The 18,989-nt window shown below is 42.5% G+C and overlaps 1 protein-coding gene across 1 annotated transcript in view; it reads left to right on the top strand.

Annotated features, from left to right (window-relative positions):
• Nucleotides 1-489: 489 nt before the first annotated feature.
• LOC308679981 (uncharacterized protein) overlaps nucleotides 490-18,989 on the top strand; it is a gene marked incomplete at both ends in the record, with an annotated part of 57,371 nt that continues 38,871 nt past the window's right edge. The window contains 2 exons of the mRNA XM_081347855.1: nucleotides 490-546; nucleotides 678-845. Coding sequence (XP_081203981.1) covers nucleotides 490-546; nucleotides 678-845 — 225 coding nt within the window. The remainder of the gene's footprint in view (nucleotides 547-677; nucleotides 846-18,989) is intronic.

Raw genomic sequence — 18,989 nt, 5'->3', positions numbered from 1 at the left:
AACAAAAAAGTAGGCAAAAGCACACTTAAATTTAACTCTATCAAGGCCACCCCCAAAATACATTTCTTTTTTATTTAAAAAATATTGTGTGTTAGCAGTTCTGCTGCTTTTTTATTAGAGACTCCATAGAGTTTATTGCATTATTTTAGCATGGACGGATGAATAGATGGACGCACAGAAAGGCGACAGACAGAGGTCTAGATCACACCAGCACTCAGTCATTGTGATACCATGTTATTACAGTAATCCATGAACCTTCTCCAGGTTTGGCAAACAATGTTTCCTCTTAGGACGATTATGACAATAAAACACATACAAACGTATTAAGAAAACATGAACTGTGTGCATATGTCTTAGTGAGGAACTTCATCGTACATCCACTTGATGTCGAACACAACTGTCATGAGAATAAGATATGTGCTGTAGATTAGCTCTGATAACATGCTGCATATAAGACCGTAGCTGAGAAAGAGGAACATATTTGGACACATGATGGATCTCCTGCTGCTCGTGCTCCTGCTCGCGGCCCCTGCTCACACCTGGCTGGTAAGAGACTTACTAAGAGTCACTTTGACACTCACTATCTCAGTTTTGATTCATTGCTGATCCATTTCAAAAGATTCGATTTTAAAACATATCTTAACGTTAAGATGAATGAGCCCATAATGTTTCTCCAGTCTCTAGAGGATTGGGGCTCTGGCAGAGTCGATGGCTCCGTCGGCGAGTTTGGACAGTGTGTTTGCAACGTGTTCCTGCCTGATACTTCATTCCCAGCAGACCGTGTGGAGCAAATACAGACGTCCTCAAATCAGCTCTCTGTAAAAATCAAGCTCCACATCAGCAAGGTAGATTTATGTTTATATAGTCTAGATAAGCAGATTTTATATCCAACCCAACCAGTGTTATTTTAGCATCATTGACATGCTTTTATAATTTTTATTAATTTAAAGTTTTGATTTAAGTATATATAAATTTAATTCATTCATTCATTCATTAATTAACATTTTATATATATATATATATATATATATATATATATATATATATATATATATATATATATATATATATATATATATATATATATATATTTTATGTCTATATAGTTCTTATTCATTTTATTTCAGTTGTAGTTATTTTAGTACATCAAGTTATAAACTAAATGAAAATGACAAATGTTTCCTTAATTTTATACCAGTTAATATTTATTTTATTTCAGGTAACAAAGGTGTTTTAGTTTTTTTTTTTTAATGGTTTAAGTTTTAGTTAACTATAATAACCCTAGAGCCAACACATTACCACTAGGGGTATAAAGATACGATACATATCACAATACGATATTATTGCGATACTCCAGGACATATGGTAAAAGGTTAACAAAAAATGTACAGTTGATTAAAATGCTAACTTTGGTATTACATTGTGTGTGTAAATGAATAGTCTTGGACTTGGTGCTGAAACCCAAAGCACAGGACACTAGAGACGCCAGAATAACAATATTCGTGATTCTGAAGCTGAAAATACTGAATTATTGTAGATGAATATGCTTGATCTCTGTCACTGATATTTAAAATAATGTAGGCCAGTTTTACTGGTAACATCAGACATTTGGCATTTTCAGGACACACAAATATTCCCCTAATGCATTATTATACATTATATTCAACATTATATATAGTAGTTTCATGTAGTACCGATACTAAAACTCTGCAAACTTTTTTCTCACACAGTAATTTTTATTTTGGTTGAACTATCCACAATACATATTGTTGCATTTTTGTATTGTGATATATTGTGACAATTTATTGTTACACCCCTAATTACCACAACTGATTTTTTTACAAATTCAATAATTTAATGAAAAACTTTATAGTATGAGTATTTAGTTTCTAAATGCCTCCATTGGTTTTCATTTTCATTGGTCTCCATTGGTATTTCGCAAAGGTACAGCAACCATGGTGATGGGACATGACGTCTCCGTTCCCTCACTCAGGGAACGAGGGTTACCATACATAACCGAGACGTTCCCTTTCGCTCGGAGTTACCGACGAATTGGGATCCCTAACAAAACGCCATGGTGCTGGCCCCTTCCAGCGCCCTGCCTAAGCTTCAGCCAGCAGTTTCTTTAAACTTATCACTTATGTGCGGAAGCTTAGCTGGGAAGAGATCACACTGCTGTTCCGCAAGACCCGCTCAGTGGACATTGGATAACACTGGGAAAGCGTGCCCATGATCGAAAGAGGGAACGCTGCGGAGCCCAAAACCTGCCCGAAGGGAGGCACTAGGAAAACACATGTGAACTAGCCCAGAGGGTAGTGAACACATGGCAGTCTCTGAGGAAGTCCCAGCCCGGAGGGTGGGAACATACTCAGCAGAGACGACAAAGCGGACTCTGTCGAGGGGAAGACACTGGCTAACCCGGTGAGTAACTGTATCGTGGAGAAAACACATATGGGGTCGCCATAGGGACCGCAACATAACCCCAGCCTGAACTCAGCTCATAGTGAGAGGTAACAAGCCTGGCGCCCGGAGATCCGCCTCACCTGACGCTGGGAGGTGACGGAGGAACTCACGAGGTTAGCCGTTTGTTGGGTAACCAACGAAGCAGGCCAACGCACGTATCTGGCCCCTGGGGTGAGAATGGCATAGCAAGCCGACACTAGCCTAATTCCTCGCGCTACTGGCCGAAGCGAGCACACGGGAGGAAACAGGTGCTACATGAAGGCTATAAAACCTAGCGAACGTGTTAGGTGTCACCCAGCCCGCAGCTCTACAGATGTCTGTCAGCGAGGCGCCTTGAGCCAAAGCCCAGTAGGAGGCAACACTCCTAGTGTTGTGTGCCCTCAACCTAGGCGGACAAGGCACGTCCTGGGACTTATAAGCCCAGACGATAGCATCCACTAGCCAGTGGGCTAACCTCTGCTTGGAGACCGCCTTCCCCTTCTGCTGGCCTCCGTAACAGACAAAGAGCTGGTCTGAGGTCCTAAAGCTTTGAGTTCTGTCGATGTAGCAGCGCAAAGCGCGAACAGGACAGAGGAAAGCAAGGGCTGGGTCTGCCTGCCGGGGGCAGCGCTTGCAGGTTCACTACCTGATCTCTAAATGGAGTGGGCACACCTTGGGCACATATCCGGGCCGGGGTCTCAGAACAACGTGAGAGAAGTCCGGCGCGAACTCTAGGCACGATTCGTCGACCGAAAATGCCTGCAGGTCCCCTACCCTCTTAATGGAAGCCAAAGCGGGCAAGAGAGCTGTCTTAATTGACAAGATATTTAATTCAACTGCGTGCAAGGGCTCAAATGGGGGATTCTGGAGTGCTCTGAGCACTAAAGTTAGATCCCAAGAGGGTGCGGCTTACGAAGAGGACTCAATCTCCTAGCACCCCTAAGGAACCTGATGACCAGGTCATGCTTTCCCAAAGACTTACCATCAACAGCATCGTGATGTGCGGCTATTGCGACAAAAAAATACACTTTGAGGGCGGAGGGAGACAGCCTTCGCTCCAACCCATCTTGCAGAAAGGAAAGCACGACACTGATCGGGCAAGTTCGGGGGTCTTCCCGGTGGGAAGAACACCAACCGACGAATAGGTTCCACTTCAACGCATAGAGGCGCCTCGTAGAGGGGGCTCTAGCGGAAGTGATGGTGTCTACCACAGGCCGTCCAGGGACCAGACATGGAGTTTCCAGAGGTCTGGACGCGGGTGCCTCTAGGCAGTTGATGTGCCAATGCAGTTGGGGCCCCGTCCACAGACCCGAAACTGCATGCCCGTTATACGTGGCCCCCCAGCCGTTGGCAGAAGCATCTGTGAAAACCACAGCATGAGCATACCGATATAAGAGATCCTCTGCGTGGGGCAGAGTTTGCTCTTGTCCCAGTTGACCTGAAGCCCCAGCTGACTGAGATGCCGAAGCACCATTTCCCTGTTTTCGCACAACAGTTCCCACGAGCTAATATGAGCCAGACGTCGAGATAGTTGAGAATGCGAACGCCACGTTCTCTTATGAGAACAATGGCCGCCTCCGCGACTTTCGTGAAGACACGGGGCGACAGGGCCAGCCCGAAGGGTAGGACCTTGTACTGATATGCTCGACCCTCGAACGCAAAACGAAGAAACGGTCTGTGTCGAGGAAGAATCGAGACGTGAAAGTACACGTCCTTCAGGTCGATCTCCTTCCTCAAGACAGGGGCATCGCAGCTCCGCACATGAGTGAAGCGGACGCCACTGAACTTGGGAGGCCGGCGAGCAAATTGAATTGCATAGCCGAGCCGGATGGTACGGGTGAGCCACCGATGGCCTGGGAAGCGCTAGCCAGGCTTCGAAGAACCGTACCAGTGAGCCCACCTGGACCATCGGCGTACCCGGGGTGGGGCAGCATGGTGGAAGGCAGGGACTCGACTCCGGAGGCACTGAAGCGGCTGGAAGTGGAGTCTGGGTGTGCAGCACAACACCAACCTGCTTCCACGAGGGGGCAGATGGCAGGGAAGGCCTGGAGGCATTCGGCTGCTCGTTGCCCAGAGGCGAAGGAAGGAAGGGAAACGAGGAGCAAGGCCCGGGGGCGTCTAGTCCAGTTTTCTGACCCTCCTTGCCCAGTGGAAGATGAGAGTGGCGAGGCCGGGGTGGCGTCACAGCCATCTGAGTGCTGGGGCAAGGGGAATGAGAGCGGTGAGGCAACGTGGCGGCGCACACTGTCATTCTGGCCCTCTTGGATGGGGGAGACTGAGGGCGGCAAGGCAATTGAGCGTCGTCCTGAACTACCAGTCTCGGCCGTGTATGACCCAGAGGAAGTAGAAACTGCTCTTTTCCGGGTGGTCAGCGACAGAACAGAAACAAAACTAAACAAAAGATTCTCCACCCGGCCCTCCTCCGGGGGAAGGAGTGGTGCAGACACGCACTCCTGAAGAGCAGCAGTCACATCCTCTGGGTTGCCTGTCTCAGGGTCGCTTCCCTCTCCTCTTGCCGGGGGTTTAGACGAACTCCGAACGGACTGCGCAGCTCTCTTGCGGCCAGCACCCTGCTGCTTAGGTGGAGGCTGCTGCTTAGGCTGAGCAGGGGCGGGGGCAGGAGGGCGCCCTCGGCAACGAGAGTGGTGAGGGAGGAGGAGGGAGTCGACCTGTGTTGGGCCGCCAGAGGGGCCGTCCACGATCTCTTCACCTCATCATGCACTTCCGGAAAGAATGGCACTGGGGCGGCGCACTGAGAACCAGCCTGCCCCGAGATACCAATCGTCGAGCCGCGAGGGTTCGGGACACGGTGGAGGATTCCACACGAGCCCAATACTCGCGGCCGCCCGGGCAAGCATAGTGGCCATTTCCGGGTCTGGCTCGGACAACGCTACCACACCCGAAGGGGCCAACGCAGCAGAGTCGTCATCCCCAGAAGATGACTGTTCTCCCTCTGATGCAGCGATCGACATCTGGTCCTCTGGCGGAGCTCCGAAGGAAACAACCGGAGCCACACGAGATGGCCCGGCTGTCTCCAGCGAAGACTCCGATGGCAACAACGCGGAGGAGTGAGGAGACCGTGGGGGTCTTTCACCCGGCGGGTTATTCCTCACTGTGATCCTCAGACCACCAATGGGATTAACCCTCTGGGGCCTGAGCTGTTTTCTGGGCCCTGGAGGTGTTCTGACATGCTCTGACAATTGTGCTTATTCTGTTACTTGTGACATTTTCATGGCTAAAGTCTAATTACACTGTATTCAGCACAATAATATATCAGCAGCATGTGTGTAAAAGTTTGTTGTTTTGAGATAATGACATTTATACGTGGTTTGTGAAAATACAAAAAAAAATTCTCACTGAAATAAGGTTATGAAACCCAAACTGATTATTTCTTCACAAGACTTTTGAAAATTGTATGACGTAGCCTAGAATATTTGCTCTAAAACTATGTGAAAATCACCCTGACTGCTCATTCAGATAAGACAATATATTGATTTAAAACTTTTACGACGTGTTTTGTGTGAAAAAGCTTTATGAACTCATTAATATGTAAGCTTTTTACACCTGAGAAAGACAAAGACCCTCCCCTAACGGCCCTATTAGGAGCTATCAGGCCCTATCATTCTGAGCAACCTTGCACAAAGAATGAGGAGATTTAAAAAAGAATGGCTTTTAGATTTTTTGGATTTATTTACAACACAACATAATCCAAAGATACACAACAAATGACAAAAAAGCACTCATTGAAAACAATTATCCAAAGAGAGACCTTTGTGCCATTCCTAAAAACATTGTACATACCTTTCATTTCATTTCACTTTACCATGTTCATGTACAGAGACTCATGTGAATGTTGAAGTCAGCAGGACTCAGTGGCATCTGGGCCCTGAAAAAAAAAAAAAGTGAACATACTGATATCAAGAGAAAGGCCTGCACAATTTTGGGAATACATTTTAGATTTTTCTGGTTAAAATTGCTTTTTAAAATTCACAGAATACACACACACACACACACACACACATAAATGTTTCCAACAATATATAATATAATTAACACCAGGTTTGTTGTGCCTTGTAGGCATAGGCTATGCGCAGTGCTGCATAAAATAATAATAACAATAACCATAGCAGCCTATAAATCTTCCAAAATATTTCAGTAACAACTAAGCTAGAGAAAAATATATTGATTATCATGTTACGTCAAATGTTTCCATTCGTTATGATGATATGAAATGAGATAATAGTAAAAACATGAAGCCGTTTGGTGCTTTTCAAACGCGATCGTGATCCAAAATATGATACATTCAAACGCGATTGCGCTCAAATATAAAACATTATGGTTACTATATACATATCTACATTTGAGCAGATATCCACAAACACAGTAACAGTAAACACGGGTCTAAATATTATAATATTCACCATATATCTAGCAACAGTTCAACTGCAATGTGAAATTTATGCAACAATAACAAACTAATATGTAAGAATTTCTTACCTTACATCTTTCTTGTCTTCAAATCGCGTTCTTCTTCTTCTGAGGTAAATCCAATGTAAGCTCACGGCGCGTCTTTCAAACTCGACGAAAAGCAGAGACTTGTGAAGTGTTTTGCTGCTTTGTTTTTGAGGTAATGAGCGCGATCGCGTTCCATGTGGAGATTTGCATGTGAATCTCTTTTACGCGAGTGGGCGTGTTCAAATTAAAAATAATTAGGAAGCATTTGAGAAGCTGGACATCTTGTTGGTTTATACAAATTACTTAAACAGAGAATATTTGTTTTCAGTTTGAATCCGATCATTTAAAAGTACACACTTAAATGTTTATAAAGGTATATGGCTCATAAATGTGTGGCAAGTATTCGCTGAGTTTTGTTTCAGTTTATAGACGTGCTCAAGAAAAAAAAGTTCACCGCGACGAAGAGGCAGAACGCACACCCTGTTTATTTTCTTTATTTTACAAAAGCACAATGTTTTGATTTGATTGTAAGTGGACAATTTTTATATTTCTTTTTTCTGTATGAACATAAATGACGGAGTAATTTAAGTTTATAGTGCTACAATGTGAAGAAAATCCAGCAAAACGCGCCGGCGCGTTTGCCGACCTCAGAGGGTTAACCGAAGTAGCCTTCTTCTGAACTGAACCAGAAGAAGTACTAGATCGGGGAATCTCCAAAGGGACTAACCCTCGTCTGAGGGATCTCAGTCTCGATCTCAACATCGCAATGGTCATGTTCCCGCAGTGGGAACATGACTCATTCACGAACGCTGACTCATTCACGAAACACGAGAGGCAGCGATCGTGACCATCAACCGGTGGCAGATATTGACCACATCCAGAAACACACGGGTGAAACGTCATCCTGAAAAGGACACGATCTTCACTCATTCTTTCAGAAACGCTCTCTTAGTGTGCTAAAGCACGCAGGGATCAACGCGGCAACACAGTGGGAAACTGCAAGCCCACTGTGTGCACTCAATCAGATACCAGCTGTGACAACAGCTCTTTGAAAGAGGCAGATCGCGTAAAGTGACAGTCGATATCTGGGAGCTCGCGAAGACCACTGCTGCGCCATAACACCAACACAGAGAGGTCTCGAAACAGCAGACTCGTTGAGCTTAGGGAAAACACTATCCAAACGCTCATTCACTCAGAGGACACAACCGGTCGGCTCCGAAGCAGAAAGCGATTTGTGTATGCTCTCGCTTTCGACTTCATACCCGCACTGGCAGGCGGGGCGTGGAATGCAAATCTTGCATGCCAATGTTCATTGGCTCATTTTAGTTTCACTCAAAGGCAATTGGTCTCCCTAGCGTGATCCCAGTTCGTTTGTAACTCCTACCGACGTGACGTAGGAGTGACCGAACGAAAGGGAACTATTCTTTTAAAAGAATATAAATTAAATGATAATATCACTCAATATACAAATAAACATCTTTCTAATTTACTGAAACACAGTTAACCTTTTATTTTAGTTTTAGATAAACAAAAAATTAATTAAATAATCTTACATTTTCAGAGAGTTAAGTAGTAGTTCCTAACACATCAATCTCCAAAGCACGTATGAAGGGGTTTACAAAATTACAATTAGTTGAAATACAAAAGATCTCAGAGTGAAGTAAGAGCTTCTCACACCAGCGTTTGACAGACTCTGAGTCAGAGGGGAGGGGTGTGGTCAGTGATCAGGGTGAGACTTTGTGAATGTTTTGTTAGTGCTGAATTTATTTCAAAGTATAATCTTAAAAGTTTAAATTAGATCTTTTAAATATCCCAAAAATTGGCTCATGAAAAATGTATTTATGAAAAAAAAAAAAAAAATCATGATCTTAATTAAATCTAAATAGTTTTTTAACATTGCTCTGTGTTAGGGATATAATACTGCCATCTGCAGGTTTTTTAAACAAAATAAATAAAAGTAGAAATACTATTAATAATGAAACTAAATAAAAAAACATGAGATAATTAAAAATAAATGAAAAATATTAAATGAAAAAATGTATGTCAATTAATAATTAAAAATACAGAATAAAGTAAACAGTCTTACCGTATATTAGCACAGTCTCAGGACTCCTCGCAGGACTAGAACCACCGATGTTTCTCCTCTTTCTCAGAGGCTCGACGCTTGACCCTGGACGATCATGTGAATTCAAAGTATGGTCTATCGCTTCGCATGTGGAAATGATATGCTCCCCAGCTCTGACCGGCGTAGAATTAGGGGTACATCCGACTCTCCTAGCTGGAGCGCTGGTGCTAGGACCCTGTTCATCACCATCTCCCCAAGTCAGATTGATAAAACCGGGCTGTGTTACAAATTGAACCAAATCTATAAAAAGGAAGAAAAAGAAAAAGATTATGAACATTAAGAACATTACAAGAAGATGGTTCTCTTTTTTTTCTTCTCTTTTTTACCATTGTCTGAGTTGTCTAAATCAAATGCTGTTCCAGTTACTGTGAATTAAAAGCAGATGACAAATTTAAAATTTGTGAATTTTATTTTGTACATTTTTATTTATTTTAAACATATAATGATTAGAAAATATAAAGATAAATCCTTACATAATTCGATGGCATCGAAAGCGTCCTGCTCAACGTTTGAACCTAGGGAAATATAAGATTTGTTATGATTGAAACATTTGGTGAGCAGTTTTATATTCACTGATGGTTATTAATAAAATCACACATTCAGGAAGATGAACAAGACATACACAAACTATTAATAGCAGGACTATGTAAGCCGCACCCCCCATCCTCGAGAGGTACACTAGTGACTGAATCTAGAATGTTCGAGTTCCAGTATCTTGGTTTGCGCTACACCCCCCACAATCGGCAAAAATTAGAACGTTGTACGATAGCGTTCCCTGCATGTCAAAACTCGACAGATGCATAAAAACAACTTTTACAAACTCAGACCAAACATGCATAAAAATCATAATTTACAAAAACCAATGCATATGTTTGATTGCATGTCAAATCTATCAAATGAAAATAATTAACCATTTAATAATAATAATAATAATAATAATAATAATAATAATATCAATTATCAGGGTCTTTTATCAAATATAATTTGATTGTTCCTAGGATGGAACAGCTAAAAAATAGAGCATACAAATCATTTAAAGCTAAAAAAAAAAAGTGCTTTACTCGATATAAGAACAATCATTTAGAATGCATTTGTGAACACAGCAAGCTAAAAAAAAAAAATGTAAATAGCATATCCATACAAATAAGATTTTAAATTTAAGTTTTGAATAAAAAAATTAATTCAGGCAGTCAAAAAATAAAAGTAAAAATGCTGTCATAAACATGCAAAACCAGCAGGTGGCGGTATACCCCACTAATCGCAAGACTATGTTAAACCAGCCAGAAGCATGAAAATATATTATTACAGGTATGCTATTGTCAAAAGCTGTGACCAGCACGGTATTGACGCATCTGCTCCACAATATAACGGGGAACTATGCATGTATCAGTATAACGTTAAATGTTATAAGATCTGTTAGCATCATTATTAGCAACATCATTTTAGCAAAAATCCACCATTGCTCAACTCATCTCATGTAGGAGATCGCGATGCATAATCCTACGTCATATTAAAAAGTATATTTCAGCAATAGACATTCTGATACAACTGCATCAGAAGTATAATTAAATCGTGAAATATTAACGTATTCTCATACTTTAAGGAGATACATTACGACAGAGATTACTTGACAATACACCCAACACTGCTTAAATGATATAAAGATAAATGTTTTACTCACCACAAAATCTCGGCATCATGATCACTAGGCAGATGAAAAGCAGCAAAGAAGTTTCACCGATGTTTTCAGAGAGAATACTACGTTCTGGACTGACGCCGGATATTTAAGCATCGCGCGCTGTGGTAGATGGGGCGTTGCTATAGAATAACCCTGAGGGGATTGTCGAGTGTTCAAAACTGCGCTATAAGGATTAAAATATTTATTAGATGGCCAAAACAAGATGGCCGCCACGGAGCAGGCACGACAGCAGCGGTGTCTGCCGTTTAAACAGTCTACGAAGTTTCACCTACATCTACTCAGTTGAACAATAGATGGATGGTTTCTGCCATAATAATTGCATGTTTGATAATTGTTCAAACACGGCATTCAATCCTATCTTCGGGGGCTGAGGTATGTTTGTTTACACCTGTGGCAAGAAGCCAACATGTACTATACTCAAAGTTGCTGGTAAATGGCTATGCCAGTGCCCCGTCCTCGTTAGACAAAGGCAAGAGACACTCAACTAACCAGGGTCTTGCCCAAATAGCGGTTATGTTGCTGATCCACTAACATGGATCCTATTGTTAGCCACGCAACACAACATCTCGTTAGCTTCACCTGTCAGTGGGACTACCAGTGGACAAACAAACTTAGCTTCCCAGCTAATTAATCCAGGGCTGAGGTTTGGGTTTGCGACCTCATTATCCACGTTTCCCGGAGCTCTTCACTGTGGTAGAGACGGTGCTTCGGATGATATGTCGTACCGGAGACGCGGCGACATCCCGGCCGTCAATGGGGACGTGACGGCGGCCCCTGGTAGTCCAGCAGCTCGTGGATCGGGGTCTTACAGAGTCACTGTCCTGGCATCTCCTATCTCCGGTGCCCATCACCGTAATGTAACTGAGAATATGAAGTAATGAATATGTAACTGAGAATACATCATGTGCATATTGTCATGAAGACCATGACAATATGCACATGACAGCATCTTCTAACAGCGAGGCAGCGGATGACCTGACGCTGGAGGATAAGGTCACGGACTTTAAATCAACTTTTAGTAAGAAACGTTTACATTTGTGTAAATGTGTGCTTAGATGTGGCTTTTAACTGTAGAGATGACATTGCTAGTGATTTAGAGATTGTTTGGATGGACATGTTTACCAAAAACCAAACCCATTTTATTGCGGGCTTGCTACAGACCGCCGGGCCATACCACTTTTTATGATAAGTTAGAACAAGTTCTCTTGAGCCTATCAGACAAAGAGAGCTCTGAGATTATCAAAAATGTGTTGTGTGCTCATCCTTCCGGCAAAATGCTGGAGGACATGTGTCACACTTTTGGTCTTGAACAGCTGGTAAAACAGTCCACGAGAATAAGCAAGACTTGTGAGAGTATTATTAATCTGATCTTAGTATCAGCCAAAACTAAAATCTCTCAAAGTGGTACTATGACTTACGGCATAAGTGATCATAATATAAAAACGTTTACTCTCACAAGACTGTACTCTCCAGATCATTTAAATATTACTCCCAGGAAACTTTCAAGATGCTGGCTGATGTGGATTGGTCCCGTGTTGTAAATTGTTCATGTGTTAACATAGCATGGTCACAGTTTAAAGATACATTTTTAAAAATCATCAACAAAGTGACCCCTCTTAGACAGATCAGAGTTAAACAGCGTTCTAGTGCATGGTTTGACGAAGTTATACATGATGCTATTAAAACCAGGGAAAAAGCTGATTGATGATTTTATTTTATATAAACAAGCAAGAAATAAGACTCAGGAACTTATTAGAGATGTTAAATCAACCCACTATAAGAATGATATATCAAATAATAAAGATAACCCAAAAAAGTTGTGGAAGACCTTAAAGGAATTGGGGGCCGCTAAGACAAATACTAAGAAACCAAGAAGCACAGGTCTAACAATTAAGGGTATCCTAAATTTCAATAAGAAAGAGGTTGCTAATCATTTTAATACTTCACTTCTATAGCAGAACAGCTGGTCTCGAATCTTCAACCTTCCTATGGGTTATTCAACATTAATAGGGTGAAATCATTCTATAATAAACTTGGAGTACTGCCTAACTAATTTTCCTTACGGAAGGTTGAGGTAGGGGAGATGGAAAATAAGCTATTACAGCTAGACTGCTCTAAGGGCCCTGGGTTAGATGGGTTATCCCCTCGGTTTTTACGAGATGCTGCTGCCCAAATAGCCCCGTTCATCTCCCATATTTTTAACCTGTCTGTTGAAACTGGTGTTTTCCCCAATTATCTCAAGAGGACCAAGGTAGTCCCCCTTTTTAAAAAGAGAAACATCCACGATCCAAATTTTTGAAAGATTGCTCAATGAGCAATTTAATAAATACATGAATAAAAACAACTTCATGTTTAAATTCCAATCCGGATTCAGGAAGGCCTACTCTATTTCTGACTTCCTGCTCAGCAACTGTTCGGACGCTCTTGCTTACTGCTTCGCGCTTTGCTCTATCGCTTTTACATTTTATCTCCTATTTTTTTATATTTTATTTCCTTTATTTTATTTCCTTTTATCACCTAATTTTAACTTCAGCAAATCAGCACAGTGCTCATACGACAAAGTTTGGATTACTACAAAAACTGAGAATTCGTTAACCCGACCAGCTTACATACCGGGAAAGGAAAACACAACTGCCTCAAGGATAAGAGAAAATGCCTCTTCTGGAATCTACTTGCTGCACTAACTGCCACAGACTTTTACAAAGGATTGCAGTTCTTGAAACAAAGTTACTTACGGGACCACCAAACCAGACAAAGCACACAACAGAGCTTCTTCATGGACACCCTCAGCATACCGGTGAGTCCCATGAAACTAGTACTCCTCGACAGATAGAGAAACAAGCCGATCGACTTACTAATCGATGGCACAAACAGGGAGCTAGACCCAAAGGCACTTGAGACATCAGATTGTCACGAGCATCACATATTGCCGCAGTAGCATCCTCTACCCCAGATACAGCTCTGACAAGGATTGCAAACACTGGTCTCCAACCACCGCCTATACATCTTGAGAACAGATTTGAAGTACTAAGGAATGTAAATGAGGAATCCCCAAACGTGATGAATGTGATCGAACACAGACTGAATGGGCCAGTAGCTAACACTGATGCTAACTGGCGCTCAAGGTCGACCAGACAGCGGCACTCAGCTCAGAGCGCAGCCGGGCCCAGGACTCTGATAGTGGGGGACTCCATAATCAGAAACATTAGCAGCAGGGATACAACTACGTGCTGCCTTCCACAAGCAACAACTTCTGATGTAAACAGGGAACTTCAGAACATTCTGATGAAACATAAGACTGCAAATCGACTCATCATACATGTGGGGAAGAATGATATTCATAAAGAGCAGTCAGAACTCCTTAAGAAGGATTTCCATGAACTTTTTGAAACACTTAAAAGACTGAAAGTTCAAACATTCATCAGTGGACCTCTCCCAGCAAGAGGAACAAACAGGTTTTCACGGTTATCAAATGTCTGTAGAGGAGCGCTTCCAGGACTCAAAATGTTAGCTTGAGGTGCTCTTTGGATGGGATAATCATAATATAGAACAAAAGGAAACTCCAAGGCACTCTCTTTAAGAAAGATTAAAAAGCCTTTATTTTATGGCTTGGTCATCGTAAACCTTTAAAAACTCCGACGCGTTTTGGCATACAAGCCTTCGTCAGGGAGTCAACTCCCTGACGAAGGCTTGTATGCCAAAACGCGTCGGAGTTTTTAAAGGTTTACGATGACCAAGCCATAAAATAAAGGCTTTTTAATCTTTCTTAAAGAGAGTGCCTTGGAGTTTCCTTTTGTTCTATATTAGGTTTTCACGGTTACTTGGGCTTAATACATGGCTGCAAAAAACCTGCAATATAAAAGCAGTGAACTTCAATGACAATTTCAATCTTTTCTGGAGTCAGAGACAACTGTTTCATCGGGAACCCAGTGTGCCTGTATCTTTCTCTATTGCTGTTCTATTACAAGATAGAAAGTCTAAGGCCTTCAATAGCCATACAGCAAACCTAACTAATCTGGTGCCTATTACACGTCAAACTAATATTGCTGTGGGGAAAAGTAAGTCTGTTAAGTTAGCACTCTTTAACATCCGCTCACTTAAAAATAAATCACTTCTAGTCAACGACTTAACCACAAACAACCTGGATTTTATGCTTCTAAATGAAACCTGGCTAGAAGACAGCTGCAGTGCAACAATCCTCAATGAAGCAGCCCCTCCTAACTTTACTTTTATGAGTGTCTGCAGAGCTGTTAAGAGAGGTGGGGGTCTAGCTGCTCTTTTTAAAGATATCTATCAATGTAAGCAAATATCATTTGGGAATTACTTGTCTTTCGAATATCTGGGTATTGTGTTAAAAGGTGCTCCACGCATTTTACTTTTCATTATTTACAGGCCTCCAAAATACTCTCCAGCCTTTGCTGAGGACTTTACAGAACTGTTATCAACAATAACCTCAGAGTTTGACTGTTTTGCCATTGCTGGAGATTTTAACATCCACATAGAGAGTGCAGAAAACAATATGGCAAAAGAAATCAAAAGTGTTTTAAAAACTTTTGATCTGACTCAGCATGTACATGGACCCACACACAATCGTGGACACACTCTAGATTTACTTATCAGTAAGGGTCTAAACATTTCATCGATTGTTATTAAGGATGTAGCGCTGTCTGATCATTTCTGTATTTTCTTTGATATATTGATCTCTCCTGCCACTGAAGCTAGATCTGTGTCTGTCAAGAAGAGATGCTTAAATGAGAACACTAGTGTACTATTTATGAAGGCTATATCCTTAACACCAAGCATATCTGCAGACTCTGTTGATTCTCTCCTTGATTCTTTTAACTCAAAAGTTAAGTGTAATTGATGATATTGCTCCTGTTAAAGTCAGGAAGAAGAGTGGCAGACAAAAAGCACCTTGGAGAAACTCAACAGCAGTGCAAAATATGAAAAGACAATGCAGAAAAGCAGAGCGCATGTGGCGGAAGACAAAACTTGTAATCCATTATAACATCTACAAAGACAGCATCCATGCTTTCAATATGGAACTAGGCAAAGCTAGACAGACTTTCTTCTCAAATATTATAAACAGTAATTTAAACAACACACACACTCTTTTTGCTACTGTAGAGAGACTGACAAACCCCCCAAGCCAGATTCCCAGTGAAATGCTCTCAGAGAACAAGTGCAATGAGTTTGCTTCTTTCTTTTCTGAGAAAATCAATAATATCAGAAAGGTGATCAGCACATCCTTGAGTTGCACTGAGGTCAGACAGATCAGACCACCTGAGAAAGTAGTTACTATGTCTGACTTCAAAAAAATTTATGGCAAAATTTTGGAAGAAACCGTACAGCACCTTAAAACATCAACCTGCGCTCTTGACACACTTCCCACATCATTTTTCAAAAGTGTGTTAAACAGTTTAGAAGCAGATCTTCTAGAAGTGGTAAATGCCTCACTTCTCTCTGGGAGTTTTCCAAACTCCCTGAAAACTTGTAGCGTGGCCACATAAAGGAAGGTTATAAATAAGGTTAGTACCACATAACTAAATATGTTGTGGCACTTTATGTATTACCTTGTCGGCTTTCCTCTGTACGCTTTATGCCTCTTCTTTTGTGTGTTGGGAACCTCATTATTATTCACGCGAGATCTGCGCGTGACATTTCGTCACATGTGGTCCTGTCAGGTAAACAGGAAATGACTATGAGTTTGGCCATAAAAGGAACCGGGATGCCGGTCATCGGGAGAAGCGTCTTCTCATCCACTAACCTGTCGGAGTGCATGTGGAGTATTCAGTGAGGGTCTGTCCTGGAAGCGCCGGGTCGCCGTTCCTCCGTGGAGTATTTTAGTTGGCTCGCGGCCAGGATTACTCGATCGGAGGACAGAAGACAGGCATCACGTACATTGATCACGCTCACGGACTTGACATTCTCACCGGTGAGGCGGATCCTAACATTGTATATACACGCTGGACTATATGACTTTTCGCACGCACGCACGCACACACACACACACACACTCAGTTACAACTGATTGTATATATTGGTGTTGTATATGGTATTATGGTATGGGTTGTTTATATTCTGTGAAGTTGTAAATACAAGGAGGTTGTTGGCTAAACATATCTCTTGGTGTTATTTGTTGTCTCATGCTGATACGTAATTGGTATACTGAACAGACAACGGGAACAGGCGGTCCTAATTATTTTGTATACTCAGCTGTATGGTATAGTGTGAGTGTTACATAGTGGTGGCCCGTACGGGGACGTACTGTTTCTTTGTGTGTATTGTTGTTTTGTATGTCCATAATTATGGAGGGAGATACAAATGTGAATGATGAGAGAATTATTCAGAATGTAAATGATAAAGACACCCATACTCATACTGTAAATACAGTTAACTCTGGTTATGTACCAGAATCAAGAAGGGGTTCGAATGTGACACCAGATGCAGATTTCACTGCAGGTCCATTCGTAACTAGACGTAATCCTACCGGAGAAATAACATCTATGCTCAGTTCGTTGTATATTTCTGATGATGAGGATAAATCTGATGATGATGATGATGGGGAAAATGGTGTGGTGAATGGAAATGTTGTTCAAACAATGCAAACTGAGGTTGATAAACTCAAAGTGGATTTATTGGCTCTTAGTGCAAAAGTACAGACAAATGAACATGACTTTAAACAGTCAGTAGAAAGTTCACTTAATAGGGAAACTAGTTTCCGTGAGGCAGTGGACACTGGCTTGGCAGATTTGGAAGATTATTTCCGCAGATCACTGGAAAAGTTGGAGAGAGTTGTCGCTGATTGTTTCCTGAGGAGAGATGCAAGATTGGAGAGTCAAATGAAAAAACTGCGATTCACCAGTGCCCCTTCTGTATCTAGATTACAGCCCTACACTCCAGTTACTTCCATATCCTCTGTTCATGATGATAGAACTGCTTTGTCTGCAGCTAGAGTTAAATGTCCCACTTCCCAGACAGCCAATGCTACTTATGACATATCTCCTGTATGTAATCCTCTACCTAATGTGCCTACTCCTCCAGTTGTTCCCAGTATCTCGTCCTTCTGCGGGCGGCCCCCGATTCGGCTGGAGTTTCCGTCGTTTGGCGAGTCTTGTGAGACTGCGGATGTGCTCAACTTCATCGAACTGTGCGAGAACTATCTCGACATCAGGCCCCTTCCCAGTGTGGAACTGGTCGGCACCCTGAGCACGGTTCTGAAAGGACCTGCTCTGAGCTGGTGGAAGGCAGAGAGGAACAAGGTAACAGATTGGCAATCTTTCAAAGAGGCGTTTATGGATGCGTTTCTACCAGATGATTACCTCGCAGAGGTGGAAGATAAGCTACGGTCTCTGGTTCAGCAGCCACGTCAACGCCTAAGAGATTTTGCCTATGATTACCGAGCCCTCTGTCTTAAATGGAAGGCCGACATGACGGAGGAGGAGATGGTGAGCCGCATCCTTAACAACATCAACCCCAGGGTCGCGGGCTGTTTGAGAGGGACGGTGAAAACTGTGGAACAGCTGGTGAAAGTGGGTTCTATGGTGGAGAAAGACTGCATGGGAGCTAAGGATTACTGGCAGAAGGTGGACAGTCAGAATGGGAGAGAAAAGACCCAAAAGAGGACCAACGATCGTAATACCTCTAAAAATCTGGCTGGCTTATCGATCGCACAACCGCATCCTATAAGTTCCCTATTGGTGGTGCCGGTGACGATACGGGGCCAAGAGGTGAAGGCTGTACTGGATACAGGGAGCACGTACACCCTGATGCAAGAAAATCTGTGGAGACAGTTAGGGGGTGAAATGAATGCTGACCATCCAGTTCCCCTGCAACGGTTCATTATGGCAGACGGGAAGGTACATCAAGCTTTCAATAAGAAAACCATCTGTTACAACTGGCATGAGAAAGTATGTGGGGTGGATACATATATCATGAAGGATGCTCACCTGGCGTTTCCCTTGATCGCAGGCTTGGATTTCCTCAGAGCCACTGAAGCTATCATGGATGTAGGCCAAGGTAGATATGGGCTGAAAGTGGGCAAAGGTTATATGTATCACTCTTTCATAACGGCTACCATAAATCCTGGAGTGGCTACAATTCCGGTAGGGGAAAGAGGACACACTTCTGCTACAGTGAGTCTTTATTACGCCTTACCTCCAACATGGCAGCCATCTCTCACTGCGCCGGTCACTGAAGTTACTCCCAACTGGGACTCCGACAACCAGGAGGAGTTGCAGAAGCTGATCGTGACCTGGCCTCATACCA

Source organism: Scardinius erythrophthalmus (genome assembly GCF_964197995.2).
Source record: "Scardinius erythrophthalmus genome assembly, chromosome: 19".
Lineage (NCBI taxonomy): Eukaryota > Metazoa > Chordata > Actinopteri > Cypriniformes > Leuciscidae > Scardinius > Scardinius erythrophthalmus.
Note: the sequence above shows the minus strand (reverse complement) of the source record. Positions and strands in the feature narration are given on the sequence as shown.